At 45.7% G+C, this 16,302-nt stretch overlaps 1 protein-coding gene across 8 annotated transcripts in view; it reads right to left on the bottom strand.

The window, feature by feature from the left end:
* vps11 (VPS11 core subunit of CORVET and HOPS complexes) overlaps positions 1-16,302 on the bottom strand; it is a 60,985-nt gene that overhangs the window by 15,581 nt on the left and 29,102 nt on the right. For 6 of the 8 annotated variants that reach the window (XM_061752859.1, XM_061752858.1, XM_061752862.1 and 3 more), the window contains 3 exons: positions 14,816-14,977; positions 14,566-14,699; positions 29-231 (listed from right to left, as the gene is read on the bottom strand). In XM_061752859.1, the coding sequence (XP_061608843.1) occupies positions 29-231; positions 14,566-14,699; positions 14,816-14,977 (499 nt within the window). The remainder of the gene's footprint in view (positions 1-28; positions 232-14,565; positions 14,700-14,815; positions 14,978-16,302) is intronic. The other 2 variants (XM_061752860.1, XM_061752861.1) reach the window with 2 other exon arrangements.

Genomic DNA, 16,302 nt, shown 5'->3' with positions numbered 1-16,302 from the left:
AAAAGGATACATACAATTTGAAAAATACCAAGTAAAGGGGGCATCAGGTTGTTTTGGTCAATATGACCCAAGACCTCACTGATGTAGGCCTTGCAGTCTTCTTCTTTTCTGGCAAAGTAACCCAAGGCTTGTTCCCACAGGCAACCTTCCTGGTCTCCATAACGTTTACAAGCTTCAACCACTTTATCATACACCTCATTCTGCATGTGGTAGTGCATAATCTGTTGGTACCTGTAGGGGGAAAAAAGCAAATGTTGGGCCATATTTATAATTTTTTTATTTTGCTTCACCAGTACAACAGTTTATGAGATCCAATACAAAAACTTCTATCACATGTTATGCCCATTCAAAGATTAAAATAAAACTTTTCTTCTACACTTGCACATATTTGTGGATCAAAAAGACAAACTTGATGAGACTTTCTTTTGGAGTGAACATTGTTCTCTTTGTTATGCATGTTTAAATTATGAACATAAGGGCAATCGTAATAGATGGGAGATTTTTTTTTTCACAGAAAGTAAGTGACTAAGATGGTAAATAAGGATACATGGGGGATGAAGAGAGGTAATAATAGAGTGAAAGCAGTGTTGAACAGGTGGGTTTTCAGTAGTTTTTTTGAGGGTTGTGAGTGAGAAAGTGTGTCTGTTGGCTTCAGAGAGTGCACTCCAGAGGGTGGGGGTGACAACAGAGAAAGCTCCCTCTCTCCAGGTTTTGTACTTGGTACAGATGGGGGGAACAGGAGGTTGGTATCAGGAGAGCAGAGGGTGCGGGTGGAAGTGTGACGGAGGAGTTCAGTCAGGGAAGGTGAGGCCAGATTATCGAGGGCTTTGTAGGTTGTGAGAAGGACTTTGAAGTGTAATCTTTGGGGCATGGGGAGCCAGTGGAGTTTACAGTGGACATGAGTGACGCGGTCACGGGTCCGGGAGTGGATGAACAGACGGGCAGTGGAGTTTTGGATGCATCAGAGTTTATTGAGGCATTTTGAAGGTAAACCATATAGGAGACTGACGTAATAGTCCAGGTGGGAGGTGATGAAGCTGTGGATTCGAGTTTCAGGCTGTTTTAGAGATGTGTTTTGTGTACTGTACAAATGAGAAGGTTTAGGGCCAATCCCAATTCTACCCCAAGCCTTTCCCTTCGTCTTTCCCCTTCCCCTTAGCCCTTCGTTTGTCCCTAGGAATTGGGACGATATGTCAACACCCCTGACCTGCTGCTGGCTGTGTGGTAGGCAGACGTAACAATTGTTTACATTTCCAAGATGCCATCTTGTGTCAAATGAATATGTTTTTATTTCAATATGTCTGTTTATGCAGTTTCCAAAGGTGACTGGTATTTTAAAATTGTTCATCATTGTTTCCTACCACAAGTTCCATTTCTATAATTCATCTTTATCTACTCAAGAAACACATTTTTATTGAAGGAACATATTTTGGCCTAATGTCACCCAATAAATAACAACAACCATCATAAAACACATAACCAAACATTTGTAAAGCACAAACACACACAAAAGAAAATATCTCAAACAGAATGGAATAGAATAGAAAATAACTATTGTCACTGTCACAGGAACTATCAGGATTATCAGTTAGGCATCTCATTTGCAGCGTTGAGGTAAATTATCAATTTACGCAATTATCAAAAAGACACTTATAGAACATAGTGATTTGACATTTGGAGGAATTTCCAAATTACGATATAATGGTAATAGTATGATTATTTACTAGGGATGTCACATGCATAATAATGCGATATTGTGAAATTAAAAGTGCCTCGATATCGTCGTGGTCTTGTCGCGGTATAAAATAAGCATTGCTGCTGTTTTTTTTGTTTTTTTTAAAACCTGTCCTGTTCAGCTCCATGGCCTTACAGAATGGTGGATCTGTATGCCTTTGTGCTGGAACCGTTTTCCTGTGCAACAGGGCAGTTAGCAATACTCTCTCTGCTTATTTTTAATTGTTTTTTAATTATTCTGGTGTTTATTGAAAATGCACCCGGACAGAAAATGGTTTTAGGGGATAGAGTGGACAAGGGGATTAAGGCCGAGAACCACAGCAGAACAATATAGAGACAGTCTTGATATTTGGACACAAGTAACATTACAACCGTCATTTGTAGATTGGGGGAGGGAGGTGGGTGACACACACCCAGTGAGGACATGTAATAACTAACCAAGAGAACAAGAAAGCACAGAAAAGGGCAGGCCAGGATGTGGAAAAATTAGCAAGGCAGTGCTATTGACGAGTGGTGCGGTGGGATTCTTTTTTAGTGAGTTGATATGTTAGTATAACCTGTGTTGTTGTTAGTGATCCCAGCACAAGTAATTAAAGCCTATAGTGTGTTTATCATACTTATTAGTGAAAAGCATACCACAGGGGTGGGCACACTACGGCATGACAACATTGATTTGACCTTGTCCTGTAATGCCCAGTGGTTCCACCAGGTAGCGCAGTAGGTACAGTGATACATTGACTTGACTTTGGCTGTTCTGTTTTTACTCTGCTATTGCTCTGAACCCTTCAGCAACCATGAGTGGGCCAAAGAAAAGAAAAGTTGACAGCGAGTCCAGAAAGTTTAATATAGAATGGACTACTAAATACTTTTTCACTGAAGTCAGGTCAAAGACTGTATGTCTAATTTGTTAAGAAACCATTGCGGTTTTAGAGGAATATAACATCACTTTTCTACCAAGCATGCTGATTATGCTAAAAGCCAAATCAACGCAGGAACTGATGGCTCCGGCTCAGCGGGTAAAATCAAGCATGCAGGCTCAGCAAAACATCCAAGATTCAGTCACACAAGACTCTGAAACAGCGCCACGGGAGCTGCAGATGGAACTGATTGATCTCCAGTGTGATACTGTCTTAAAAGAGAAGTTCAACTCTCAAACTGGATGAGTTTTATGCATCATTAAGCACAGACAAATTTCCAAAAATCCGGAAGATGGCACAGAGGATTGTGGTGTTCGACTCTACATATGTGTGTTAACAGACTTTTAGTGTGATGAACACCAACAAAACATCCTACAGATCCCAGCTGAGTGATGAACACCTCAGATGTGTTCTGAGAATTACCACAACAAAACTAACACTAGACTTTGTCCTCATTCCCAATTTTTGTTAAGGAGATGAGGAACGTCTTTGACCATCCCGTTAAGGGTAAAGAGGCTGGCAGTCGCTTACTAGATTTTTCTCAAGCCTCTCTTACTGTTTCCTTCCGTATTCTGCCTGTGGAGAGCGGCTTTGATGACGCGGCTCTTTGCAACATTTTTGGCATGGCTTAAACCCCATAGTTAAAGAAGAACTGGCAGCTCGTGATGAAACTACAAGTTTGGAGGACCTTTTGGCCATAAGGCTGGATAACCGATGACGCGAACGAGACCGAGAGCGTGTGGGTGAGCTCAGGTGGCGACCGGTGAGAGCAACGACGAAGACACCAGCAGTGGCGGCGTCGGATCCGGGACTCGGCCCCGCTCCTCTTCCTTCAGTGGTTCCAAGCTGGCAGTCAAGGGGGGAGGAGGCCATGCAACTGGGAGCTCGACAACTCGGCATCCAGGAACACAACCGACGTATGTTTGTACTGCAGGCTACTAGGACACCAGGTTTCATCATGCCCAAGGAAACCTAGGGATCGAGTCTGCACACTGCTGCAGCTCAACGGTGTCAAGTCAGGCAACCTCCATGAAGCCCCAGGACCAAACAAATAACTGTGAGCTGCATGAGACTGGTTTGACACCTTCCAGGACTCTCACCCAAGCAACAAGTCACCTTCAGCTCCCTGGTAGGATTTCTCTTAATGGTAACCGCCTTAAAGTTACAGCACTGGTGGATTCTGGGGCCGACGATTGTTTTGTGGACTTGTCGGTCGTTGAAACACTTTTGTTCTTTTGTTTAGTATGTGGCTTTTGTTGTTGAGGGAGCAGGTGTTACGCAGAGTGAGCTTCATATTACTTTTCATGTTGATAGTAGACTGGGGTGCTTTGGCCAGGACTCACAGACAGGCAGCGCACACATGGATTGTTCTAATGAGAGTGAGAGCGAATGGAGTGAAGTTGTGATGACAACCTCTGCAGATGTATCTCGGTAGCCACGTAAGTCTGTGATTTTTGATGGTGGTGACGCAAGCCGGAGTAGAGTAGTTGTCAATTTAAAAGTTGTGAGGTGCTATATTCCAGTGCCATATTGGTCCAGCGATGATGGAGAGGAGAGCCCAGTGAAGCTACCTAGCAGCCGGAGGCGAGCTGACCAGAGGTACAGCAGCCTGATCTAGAACAGTGATTCTCAAAAGCGGGCCGCGAACCCATTTTGGGTGGGTTGTGGACACCTAGTAACAAATTATGAGTCATATTATGATTTTGCTCAGAGGCATACCAAGGTCCCAAATGGAACATGTTAGTATAGTGTGTATGTGTGTGTACACAGTATAATTGCTTCACTGTTATATTGTAGCCATTTGCTAAAATCATTTAAGTAAATCTTTTTCCTCATTAATGTACACACACCACCCCATATTGACAGAAAAACATTTTTATTGTTGAAATTGTTGCTGATTTATTAAAAAAGAAAGACTGAAATATCACACAGCCATAAGTATTCAGACCCTTTGCTCAGTATTTAGTCTTAGCACCCTTTTGAGCCAATACAGCCATGAGTCTTTTTGGGAATGATGCAACAAGTTTTTCACACCCATTCCTCCTTGCAGATACTCTCCAGTTCTGTCAGGTTGGCTGGTGAACGCTGGTGGATAGATCAAGTCCAATCAGTATAATCAAACACAGCTGGACTCCAATGAAGGTGTAGAACCATCTCAAGGATGATTAGAAGAAATGGACAGCACTCGAGTTAAATATACGAGTGTCACACCAAAGGGTCTGAATACTTATGGTTGTGTGATTAAAATGTTTCTTTTTTAATAAAGAATTGCAAGAATTTCAACAATTACATTTTTTCTGTCAATATGGGGTGCTGTGTGTACATTAATGAGGAAATAAATTAAATGATTTTGGCAAATGACTGCAATATAACAAAGAGGGAAAAAATTAAGGGGGTCTTAATACTTTCCGTACCCACTGTGTGTGTACATATATGTAGTGACTCTGACCCATTTGCTAGAACCGTCCTCCCCCCCACCTTGATAAACTGCATTCTTCCAAGCGGCCCTGCTGCGAGACTGGCCCAAGGAGACGCCTCATGGACCCTAAACTAATTAACATCTACCCTCGAAGTCTGAACTCCCAAGCATCAAAGGTCCCCAGATGTTGCCACCGGACCAGATGTCATTGAATAGGAACAATTGCTGGGCAAGACGACACCTGCTGGCGTCGAGAGGAACTGCAAAGTTGAACCGGGGGGATTCTTATTTAATGTTTAACCAAGGATAAATGTATGTTTAGATATTTCACGAACTCTGCATGAATATTCCAAATGTATGACTTGATATCTGTGTCAGTGTATCAACTTTACAAGTGCAATTGCGAGATTTTGAGAATTGTTTGTCTTGATTTGACTCCGAGCAACACAAAATGTGATTTGAACCATAAGCAGTTGATTTGCCAAAACTAAAGTAGTAAACAGTCAGTCCGATATGCTTGACCTCTGAGTAAAGAGAGTACCAAGTTGAGGTTATTTTATATTCAAATATGATTTTAAACCCATTTTACCAAATTTGTAGACAAGATTCAAGCTGATGGGTGTGGTCTTCTCCGTCCCTCTTTGTCACGCCCCCGGGGTACTTAAACCTGACTCCCGCCCTCTCCCGGGCTCGTGTATTTTTTTCTCTCCTCTGACTTTTTAGCTCTTGTCTTCCTGGCCTCTCGCAAGCCACGGGCTGGTTTGGCCACCCCTCCCCCCTGCCCTATGTTCGGGCACACGGCTCAGGAACCGCAAAGGTCGGGATGAGACAGATTCGGCTTCCCAGCCTATCCGTGAGCCACCCCTAGGCGATCAGGGCAGCTGCTACTAAAGTACCAGGTACGCTTCCAGCCAAGCGTGATCGCTCTGAAATTGTCAGCGAGCCCCTAAAAAGGCAGGAAGAGAAACGGTCATACTCCCCCAACAAGGCGTGACGAACAAAAAATTTTCTTCCGCCTCCTTGGTTTTGTTTCATTTTTGTCCATCTTTTTCTTCTGTAACCAACCCTGTCTCCGTGCTTCTGAGACACGCCCAGAGAGAAACCACTCCCAGAGGCCAGTTCATTTACGTTCGTGAGTAGACACGGCAAGTGATTGCAAAATTAGTGCCAAATAATTTCGGGGAAATTACTAGCTTCAGACAAAATCTCAACATTGTCCTCTCTCTCTCTCGTCCAGAATGGACACGTTAAACGCTCGCGTTTTCCACTTTAGTCCAACACACAATGTTCTATTTCCCTTTATGTACGCCTAATTTCTTTCCTTTTACCATTATTAGTGTTACTTTCTTTCTTTAGTTAGACCCCTTTGTGTGTTTCCCTTTAGATCTCTTGTAGATGTCATTAAATATACTATATAATTCCACTCATGGTTGCATTTTGGGTGTGTTCTGAGTTTAAGTAAGCCTCTGTCATCCATCCATCCATCCATCTTCTACCGCTTATCCGAGGTCGGGTCGCGGGGGCAGTAGCTTTAGCAGGGACCCCCAGACTTCCCTTTCCCCACCCACTTCATCCATCTCTTCCGGGGGGATCCCGAGGCGTTCCCAGGCCAGCCGAAAGACGTAGTCTCTCCAGTGTGTCCTGGGTCGTCCCCGGGGTCTTCTCCCGGTGGGACGTGCCCGGAACACCTCACCGGGGAGGCGTCTGGGAGGCATCCGAATCAGATGCCCCAGCCACCTCATCTGGCTCCTCTCGATGTGAAGGCGCAACGGCTCTACTCTGAGATCCTCCCGGATAACCAAGCTTCTCACCCTATCTCTAAGGGAGAGTGCGGACACCCTGCGGAGGAAACTCATTTCGGCCGCTTGTATCCGGGATCTCGTTCTTTCGGTCACGACCCAGAGCTCGTGACCATAGGTGAGGGTAGGAACGTAGATCGACCGGTAAATCAAGAGCTTAGCTCCTTCTTTACCACAACGGATCGATACAAAGTCCGCATCACTGCAGACGCTGTACCCATCCGCCTGTCAATCTCCCGTTCCATTCTTCCGTCACTCGTGAACAAGACCCCAAGATACTTGAACTCCTCCACTTGGGGCAGGATCTCATCCCCGACCTGGAGAAGGCACGCCACCCTTTTCCGACTGAGGACCATAGTCTCAGATTTGGAGGTGCTGATTCTCATCCCAGCCGCTTCACACTCGGCTGCGAACAGCTCCAATGAGAGTTGGAGGTCACGGCTTGATGAAGCCAACAGAACCACATCATCTTCAAAAAGCAGAAATGCAATACTGAGGCCACCAAACCGGACCCGCTGTACGCCTCGGCTGCGCCTAGAAATTCTGTCCATAAAAGTTATGAACAGAATCGGTGACAAAGGGCAGCCTTGGCGGAGTCCAACCCTCACCGGAAACAAGTCCGACTTGCTGCCGGATATGCGGACCAAACTCTGACTCCTGTCGTACAGGGACCGAACAGCCCGTATCAGGGGGTTCGGTACCTCATACTCCTGAAGCACCCCCCACAGGACCACCCGAGGGACACGGTCGAACGCCTTCTCCAAGTCCACAAAACACATGTAGACTGGTTGGGCGAACTCCCATGCACCATCGAGGACCCTGCCTAGGGTGTAGAGCTGGTCCACTCTTCGACGGCCAGGATGAAAACCACACTCCTCCTCCGGATCCTGGGATTCAACTTCCCGACGGACCCACCTCTCCAGCACCCCTGAATAGAACTTACCAGGGAGGCTGAGGAGTGTGAGCCCCCTGTAGTTGGAACACACCCTCCGGTCCCCCTTCTTAAAAAGGGGGACCACCACCCCAGTCTGTCAATCCAGAGGCACTGTCCCCGATGTCCACGCGATGTTGCAGAGGCTTGTTAACCAGGACAGCCCTACAACATCCAGAGCCTTGAGGAACTCCGGGCAAATCTCATCCACCCCCAGGGCCTTGCCACCGAGGAGCTTTTTAACCACCTCGGTGACCTCAACCCCAGAGATAGGAGAGCCCGCCTCAGAGAACCCAGACTCTGCTCCCTCATGGGAAGGCGTGTCGGTGGAATTGAGGAGGTCTTCGAAATATTCTCCCCACCGGCTCACAACGTCCCGAGTCGAGGTCAGCAGCGCCCCATCCCCACTATACACAGTGTTGATGGTGCACTGCTTTCCCCTCCTGAGACGTCGGATGGTGGACCAGAATTTCCTCAAAGCCGTCCGGAAGTCTTTCTCCATGGCCTCACCGAACTCCTTCCATGCCCGAGTTTTTGCTTCAGCGACCACCAAAGCTGCATTCCGCTTGGCCAGCCGATACCCATCGGGTGCCTCAGGAGTCCCACAGGCCAAAAAGGCCCGATAGGACTCCTTCTTCAGCTTGACGGCATCCCTCACCATTGGTGTCCACCAATGGGTTCGGGGATTGCCGCCACGACAGGCACCGACCACCTTACGGCCACAACTCCGGTCGGACGCCTCAGCAATGGATGCGCGGAACATGGTCCACTCGGACTCGATGTCCCCCGCCTCCCCCGGAACATGAGCAAATTTCTGTCGGAGGTGGGAGTTGAAACTCCTTCTGACAGGGGATTCTGCCAGACGTTCCCAGCAGAACCTCACAATACGTTTGGGCCTGCCACGTCGGACCGGCATCTTCCCCCACCATCGGAGCCAACACACCACCAGGTGGTGATCAGTTGACAGCTCAGTTGACAGCTTTACCCGAGTGTCCAAGACATGCGGCCGCAAGTCCGGTGACACGACCACAAAGTCGATCATCGAACTGCGACCTAGGGTGTCCTGGTGCCAATAGCAAGTGTGGACACCCTTATGCTTGAACATGGTGTTCGTTATGGACAATCTGTGACGAACACAGAAGTCCAATAACAGAACACCGCTCGGGTTCTGATCGGGGGGGGGGCGTTCCTCCCAATCACGCCCTTCCAGGTCTCACTGTCATTGCCCACGTGAGCATTGAAGTCCCCCAGCAGAACGATGGAGTTCCCAGCGGGAGCGCTCTCCAGCACCCCCTCCAAGGACTCCAAAAAGGGTGGGTACTCTGAACTGGTGTTTGGTGCATAGGCACAAACAACAGTCAGGACCCGTCCCCCGACCCGAAAGCGAAGGGAGGCTACCCTCTCGTCCACCGGGGTGAACCCCAACATACAGGCGCCGAGCCAGGGAGCAATAAGTATACCCACACCTGCTCGGCGCCTCTCACCGTGGGCAACTCCAGAGTGGAAGAGAGTCCAACCCCTCTCGAGAGGACTGGTACCAGAGCCCAAGCTGTGCGTGGAGGCGAGTCCGACTATATCTAGTCGGAACTTCTCGACCTCACACACCAGCTCGGGCTCCTTCCCTGCCAGAGAGGTGACATTCCACGTCCCTAGAGTCAGCTTCTGTAGCCGGGGATCGGATCGCCAAGGTCCCCGCCTTCGGCTACCGCCCAGCTCGCATTGCACCCGAGCACTATGGCCCCTCTCACAGGTGGAGAGCCCATGGGAAGGGGAACCCACGTTACCCTTTCGGGCTGTGCCCGGCCGGGCCCCATGGGTGCAAGCCCGGCCACCAGGCGCTCGCCTTCGAGCCCCACCTCCAGGCCTGGCTCCAGAAGGGGCCCCGGTGACCCGCGTCCGGCCAAGGGAAAACGTAATCCAATCATTTTTCTCATCATAGGGGTCTTTGGACCTCTGTCATCTAGAACTCAAAATTTCATAAAGTGTAGCAACCTTCAGATTACGAGACTGATAAAAAGGTTTCAAGTCACTTTCCCTAAATTTTATCCACATAAAGTGACGTGGTGCCCCTTTACAATACAGATTAGTTTGATTTTAACGATTAAACTTAAAATTAAGCTAAAGCGGAAGTAACGCAGGTGTCGCTTCCAGTTTATTATTTTCTCCTAAATTATGTTCTTATTCAACAAATATATTAGTGCAGCTCAGTCTCCTGGTTAGGAATATGCTTTTGGTGTTATGTCACTCATTTCAAATGGTTATTTTTCAAACAAACTTGGCGGCATGGTGGGCGACTGGTTAGGACATCTGCCTCACAGTTCTGAGGACCCGGGTTCAAATCAGGCCAACCCTGTGTGGAGTTTGCATGTTCTCCCCGTGCCCGCATGGGTTTTCTGCAGGTACGCCGGTTTCATCCCGCACCCCAAAAACATGCATGGTAGGTTAATTGAAAACTCTAAATTGCTCGTAGGTGTGACTGTGAATGCGTATGGTTGTTTGTCTATATGTGCCCTGCGATTGGCCGGCAACTAATTCAGAGTGTACCCCTCCTCTCGCCCAGAATCAGCTGGGATAAACACCAGCCCGTCCGCGACCTTAGTGAGGATAAGCGGTACGGAAAATGGATGGATGCATGGATGTTCTTAACTTCTTTAAAAGTAGGCTGCTACTTTGCAACAATGGGAAATGTCCGTCCCAGTGTACCAACAGTCGAGAATCACTGATCTCGAGCAAGGAGTTTGAAGAGGACTGAGCACTGAAGAAGAACAGTTTCTGGATTTGTTTGTGGGACGATGCAGGAACAGAGGACGCAAAGAAGATAGGCTGATGGTGGTGTGAGCAGTTAGCATTCGCTTTCTCCAGCTTGGTGATAGCAGTGGTGTCTGGCAAGAAGCTAGCTTGCAAGCCAGCTAACTCACAGAAGATTAACCCAGTGACAGACTCTTCACGAGGCGAGTTGGTTGAGTGTCAATAGCTTTCAAGCAGCAGTGAAAAGCTTGGGGAGAAAAGCTGGGAGGATCAAGGATACATCCACTGAGAGCTGGTGGCGCAAGGAAGATGTTGCCAAAGATTCTGGTGTGTAATCTAGTTAGGTTTATAAATCAAAACACAGAGATCAACGGAAGTTTGTAGTGGGGAAAAATATTTTTTATTTGTGCAGAGAAGCTTTTGTACTTGGAGGGAAAAGCAGCAAACAACCAACACCAGAGTCCTCACACATTCCCTTTTGTAACACAAATCTATCTAATCTACTACTATTTACAACCCCAATTCCAATGAAGTTGGGACGTTGTGTTAAACATAAATAAAAACAGAATACAATGATTTGCAAATCATGTTCGACCTATATTTAATCGAATACACTACAAAGACAAGGTATTTAATGTTCAAACTGATAAACTATTGTTTTTAGCAAATAATTATTAACTTTGAATTTTATGGCTGCAACACGTTCCAAAAAAGCTGAGACAGGGTCATGTTTACCACTGTGTTACATCACCTTTTCTTTTAACTACATTCAATAAACGTTTGGGAACTGAGGACACTAATTGTTGAAGCTTTGTAGGTGGAACTCTTTCCCATTCTTGCTTGATGTACAGCTTCAGCTGTTCAACAGTCCGGGGTCTCGGTTGGCGTATTTTACGCTTCATAATGCACCACACATTTTCAATGGGAGACAGGTCTGCACTGCAGGCAGGCCAATGTAGTACCTGCACTCTTTTACTACGAACCCACTCTGTTGTAACACATGCAGAATGTGGTTTGGCATTGTCTTGCTGAAATAAGCAGGGGTGTCCATGAAAAAGACCTTGCTTGGATGGCAGCATATGTTTCTCCAAAACCTGGACTATGCGTCCATAACAGTCCGGATGGTTCTTTTCCGACGTCCACAATTTCCAAAAACAATTTGAAATGTGGACTTGTCGGACGACAGAGCATTTTTCCACTTTGCATCAGTCCATCTTAGATGAGTTCGGGCCCAGAGAGGCCGGTGGCGTTTCTGGGTGTTGTTGATAAATGGCTTTTGCTTTGCATAGTAGTTTCAAGTTGCACTTACGGATGTAGCGCCAAACTGTATTTACTGACATTGGTTTTCTGAAGTGTTCCTGAGCCCATGTGGTGATATCCTTTACATATTGATGTCGGTTTTTGATGCAGTGCCGCCTGAGGGATCGAAGGTGATGGGCATTCAATGTTGGTTTTCGGCCTTGCTGCTTACATGCAGTGATTTCTCCAGATTCTCTGAACCTTTTGATGATATTATGGACTGTAGATGATGAAATTCCTTTGTACCTTGAGGAACATTGACCTTAAACTTTTCGACTATTTTCTCACACACTTGTTCACAAAGAGGTGAACCTCGCCCCATCTTTGCTTGTGAATGACTGAGCAATTCAGGGAAGCTCCTTTTATACCCAATCATGGCACCCACCTGTTCCCAATTAGCCTGTTCACCTGTGGGATGTTCCAAACAGGTGTTTGATGAGTCTTTTTTGCCACGTGTCCCAGCTTTTTTGGTACGTGCTGCAGCCATAAAATTCAAAGTTAATGATTATTTGCTAAAAACAATAAAGTTTATCAGTTTGAACATTAAATATCTTGTCTTTGTAGTGTATTCAATTAAATGTAGGTTGAACATGATTTGCAAATCATTGTATTCTGTTTTTATTTACGTTTAACACAACGTCCCAACTTCATTGGAATTGGGGTTGTATGAGGACCAGGTTCGCAGCACGACTCCCCTGATCCAGGAGGATCCCTCCCACACTCTTCCAGGTATTCAAGAGGCTCCCCTGCTATATCACGGTTCACACTTTCCGGTGTTATTATAGTTATTACTCTATGTTTTTTATACTGTTTTTAAAATATTTTTGTGTTATCAACTGCTTTTACTCTCAGTGTTATGTGTTTAATAGTGCTTTCAAAATTGACACGTTAATACCGAATTAATCCAAATGGAATACGTCTATTCAAGGGTTCTGGGGAGGAGGGTCCTTCAGGAAGTCAAATCTCAGATTCAGGAGGAGCAGTGTGGTTTTCATCCCTGCCTTGGAACAGTGGACCAGCTCTACACCCTCAGGAGGGTCCTCGAGGGTGCTTGGGAGTTTGCCCAACCAGTCTACATGTGTTTTGTAGCGTTTGACCGTGTCCCTCAGGGAGTCCTGTGGGGAGTGATCCAGGAGTATGGAGTACCGGACTCCCTAATATTGGGAACTTCTAGGCACAGCCGGGGTGTTGAGGGGGTCTGGTTTGATGACATAAGTATCACGTCGCTGGTTTTTGCAGATGATGTGGTTCTGATGGCTTCATCAAGCCGTGATCTCCAACTCTCACTGGAACAGTTTGCAGCAGAATGTGAAGCGGTTGGGTGGAAAAGCAGCACCTCCAAATCTGAGGCCATGGTCCTTAGTGGGAAAGGGGTAGAGTGCCCTCTCTGGGTTAGGGAGGAGATCCTGCCCCAAATGGAGTTCAAGTATCTCAGGGTTTTGTTCACGAGTGAGGGAAATATGGAGCAGGAGATCGACAGGCGGATCAGTGCAGCGTCTGCGGTGATGCAGACTCTATAACAGTCTGTCATGGTGAAGAAGGAGCTGAGCCAAAAGGCAGAGATCTCAATTTACCGGTCGATCTACGTTCCTACCCTCACCTAACCCGAAAGAACAAGATCACGATCTTTAAGTTGTCACCAGTTTAAAAAAAGAAATTGTAAATAGCTGTAGTAGGCTTCAGTATGACAAATTTAAAAAAGTCATACACTTAATCTTTCTGATAATTGTTTTTGGCAACAAAGAAAAGAGGATTGCTGTTACTAAATACCTGGAGTCACTCTCTTTAGAAACCAAAGACCAAGTCCGAAACCTTGATGTACTGATTCCGACCTGACCTTCAACAGTCATATAAAATCAATTACTAAAACTGTCTCCTATCATCTGAAGAACATATCCAGAGTGAAGGCTTGCCTGTGCCAAGCAGACCAGGAGAAGCTCATCCATGCTTTTACCTCAAGTAGACTTCACAATTGTAATGGTCTTCTGACTAGACTCAAAAGAGCATTAAACAGCTGCAGCTCATTTAGAATACTGCAGCTCGGGTTCTTACCAGAACAAAGAAGTCAGAACATATTACTCCAATTCTAAAGTCTCTGTACTCGTTCCCAGTCAGCTTCAGAATCAGTTTTAAAGTTTTGCTCCTGGTCTATAAATCACAAATAGTTTAGGTCCTGAATAGATCAAATAAATGCTAATGGTATATAAACCCAGTAGGGCTCTGAGATCGACAGACTCAAGTCAAATAATGGAGCACAGAGTCCAAAGCAAACATGGCGAAGCAGCTTTTAGCGATTATGATGCACACAAATGGAATAAGATGCCAACAGAAGTGATGTCAGCCCCAAGTGTGAAAGTCCAGGTTAAAAACTCTTCTTTTGTCTCATGATTTTTAGAGCATTTCCACTTTTAAATGATATTTCTTGCACTGTACGCTGTTTTAATTGTACTTATATTTTGTTCTTCTTTGTTTTAAATGTTTATAAGCTGTTTCTTTCTTTGTTTTTAAATGCATTTAATCATGTAAAGCACAATGAGTTACCTTGTGTATGAAATGCACTATATAAATCCATTTGCTTTGCCTTGCTTTACTCCAGCAAGGGATGCAACGGGAAGTAATAAGTCATAAGTCACGATGAACAATGAAACATGTTATGGCTATTTTGCAACATGAACACTCACTCGCATGCATGTGTTGTGTGTGCAGACTTTTACTTACAGTTTGCCCTTCTCATACAGGTAAAGGACACCCTCTTTAAAATTGTGCATTTGACAGAGGACCAGGGCTTTATCAAACACAGTATTGTCACTTCTAAGGAGTGACAAAGCTTCACCCTGCAGGATCTTTTTTCTCTGCAAACAATTCATGTTTATAAAAATGAGATCATCAATATCTGTATTCCAAATAAAATAAATCAGTAAAACAAATGGTTCATAACTCTTCATATATTTGAGTGTGTTGACCTGACCTCAGGATCCTGTTCATGTGCCCAGTCTTGCAAACGGAGCTCAAGCAGTGTGTCATAAACACCTTGAGGAGAATTGGGATCCACCTCAATCATGTGCTCTAGGTAGGCTTTGAGTTCCCAGGGGTTGTTGGCAAAAATTGGAATGAATTCCTCAGAGTTGGCCTGAAACCGAAATACAGCGGGTACGGAAAGTATTCAGACCCCCTTAAATTTTTCACTCTTTGTTATATTGCAATTTTAGTACATTTTTTTTAATATTTTGCTAAAATTATTTAAGTTCATTTTTTCCCTCATTAACGGACACACAGCACCCCATATTGACAGGAAAAAAAACGGAATTGTTGAAATGTTTGCAGATTTATTAAAAAAGAAAAACTGAAATATCACACAGCCATAAGTATTCAGACCCTTTGCCATGACACTCATATTTAACTCTGGTGCTATCCATTTCTTCTGATCAACCTTGAGATGGTTCTACACCTTCATTGGAGTCCAGCTGTATTTGATTATACTGATTGGTCTTGATTAAGAAAGCCACACACCTGTCTATATAAGACCTTACAGCTCACAGTGAATGTCAGAGCAAATGAGAATCATGAGGTCAAAGAAACTGCCTGAAGGGCTCAGAGACTGAATTGTAGCGAGGTTACAAAAAAAATTATTCTGCACTTAAGGTTCCTAAGAGCACAGTGGCCTCCATAATCCTTAATTGGAAGACGTTTTGACGTTGTCCGGCCAAACTGAGCAATCGGGGGAGAAGAGCCTTGGTAAGAGAGGTAAAGAAGAACCCAAAGATCACTGTGGCTGAGCTCCAGAGATGCAGTCGGAAGATGGGAGAAAGTTCTAGAAATTCAACCATCACTGCAGCCCTCCACCAGTCGGTGCTTTATGGCAGAGTGGCCCGACGGAAGTCTCTCCTCAGTGCAAGACACATGAAAGCCCGCATGGAGTTTGCTAAAAAATACCTGAAGGACTACAAGATGGTGAGAAATAAGATTCTCTGGTCTGATGAGACCAAGATAGAACTTTTTGGCCTAAATTCTAAGCGGTATGTGTGGCGAAAACCAGGCACTGCTCATCACCTGTCCAATACAGTCCCAACAGTGAAGCATGGTGGTGGCAGCATCATGCTGTGGGGGTGTTTTTCAGCTGCAGGGACAGGACGACTGGTTGCAATCGAAGGAAAGATGAATGCGGCCAAGTACATGGATATCCTGGACGAAAACCCTCTCCAGAGTGCTCAGGACCTCAGACTGGGCTGAAGTTTCACCTTCCAACAAGACTATCCTAAGCACAAAGCTAAAATAACCAAGGACTGGCTTCAGAACAACTCTGTGACTGTTCTTGAATGGCCCAGCCTGAGCCCTGAAAATGGCTGTGCATCAACGTTCACCATCCAACCTGACAGAACTGGACAGGCTCTGCAAGGAGGAATGGCAGAGGATCCCCAAATCCAGGTGTGAAATACTCTTTGCATCATTTCCAAA

The sequence above is a fragment of the Phyllopteryx taeniolatus genome, chromosome 17 (genome assembly GCF_024500385.1).
Source record: "Phyllopteryx taeniolatus isolate TA_2022b chromosome 17, UOR_Ptae_1.2, whole genome shotgun sequence".
NCBI lineage: Eukaryota > Metazoa > Chordata > Actinopteri > Syngnathiformes > Syngnathidae > Phyllopteryx > Phyllopteryx taeniolatus.
The sequence above is the reverse complement of the archived record's forward strand: the minus strand, read 5'-3'. Positions and strand labels throughout refer to the sequence as shown.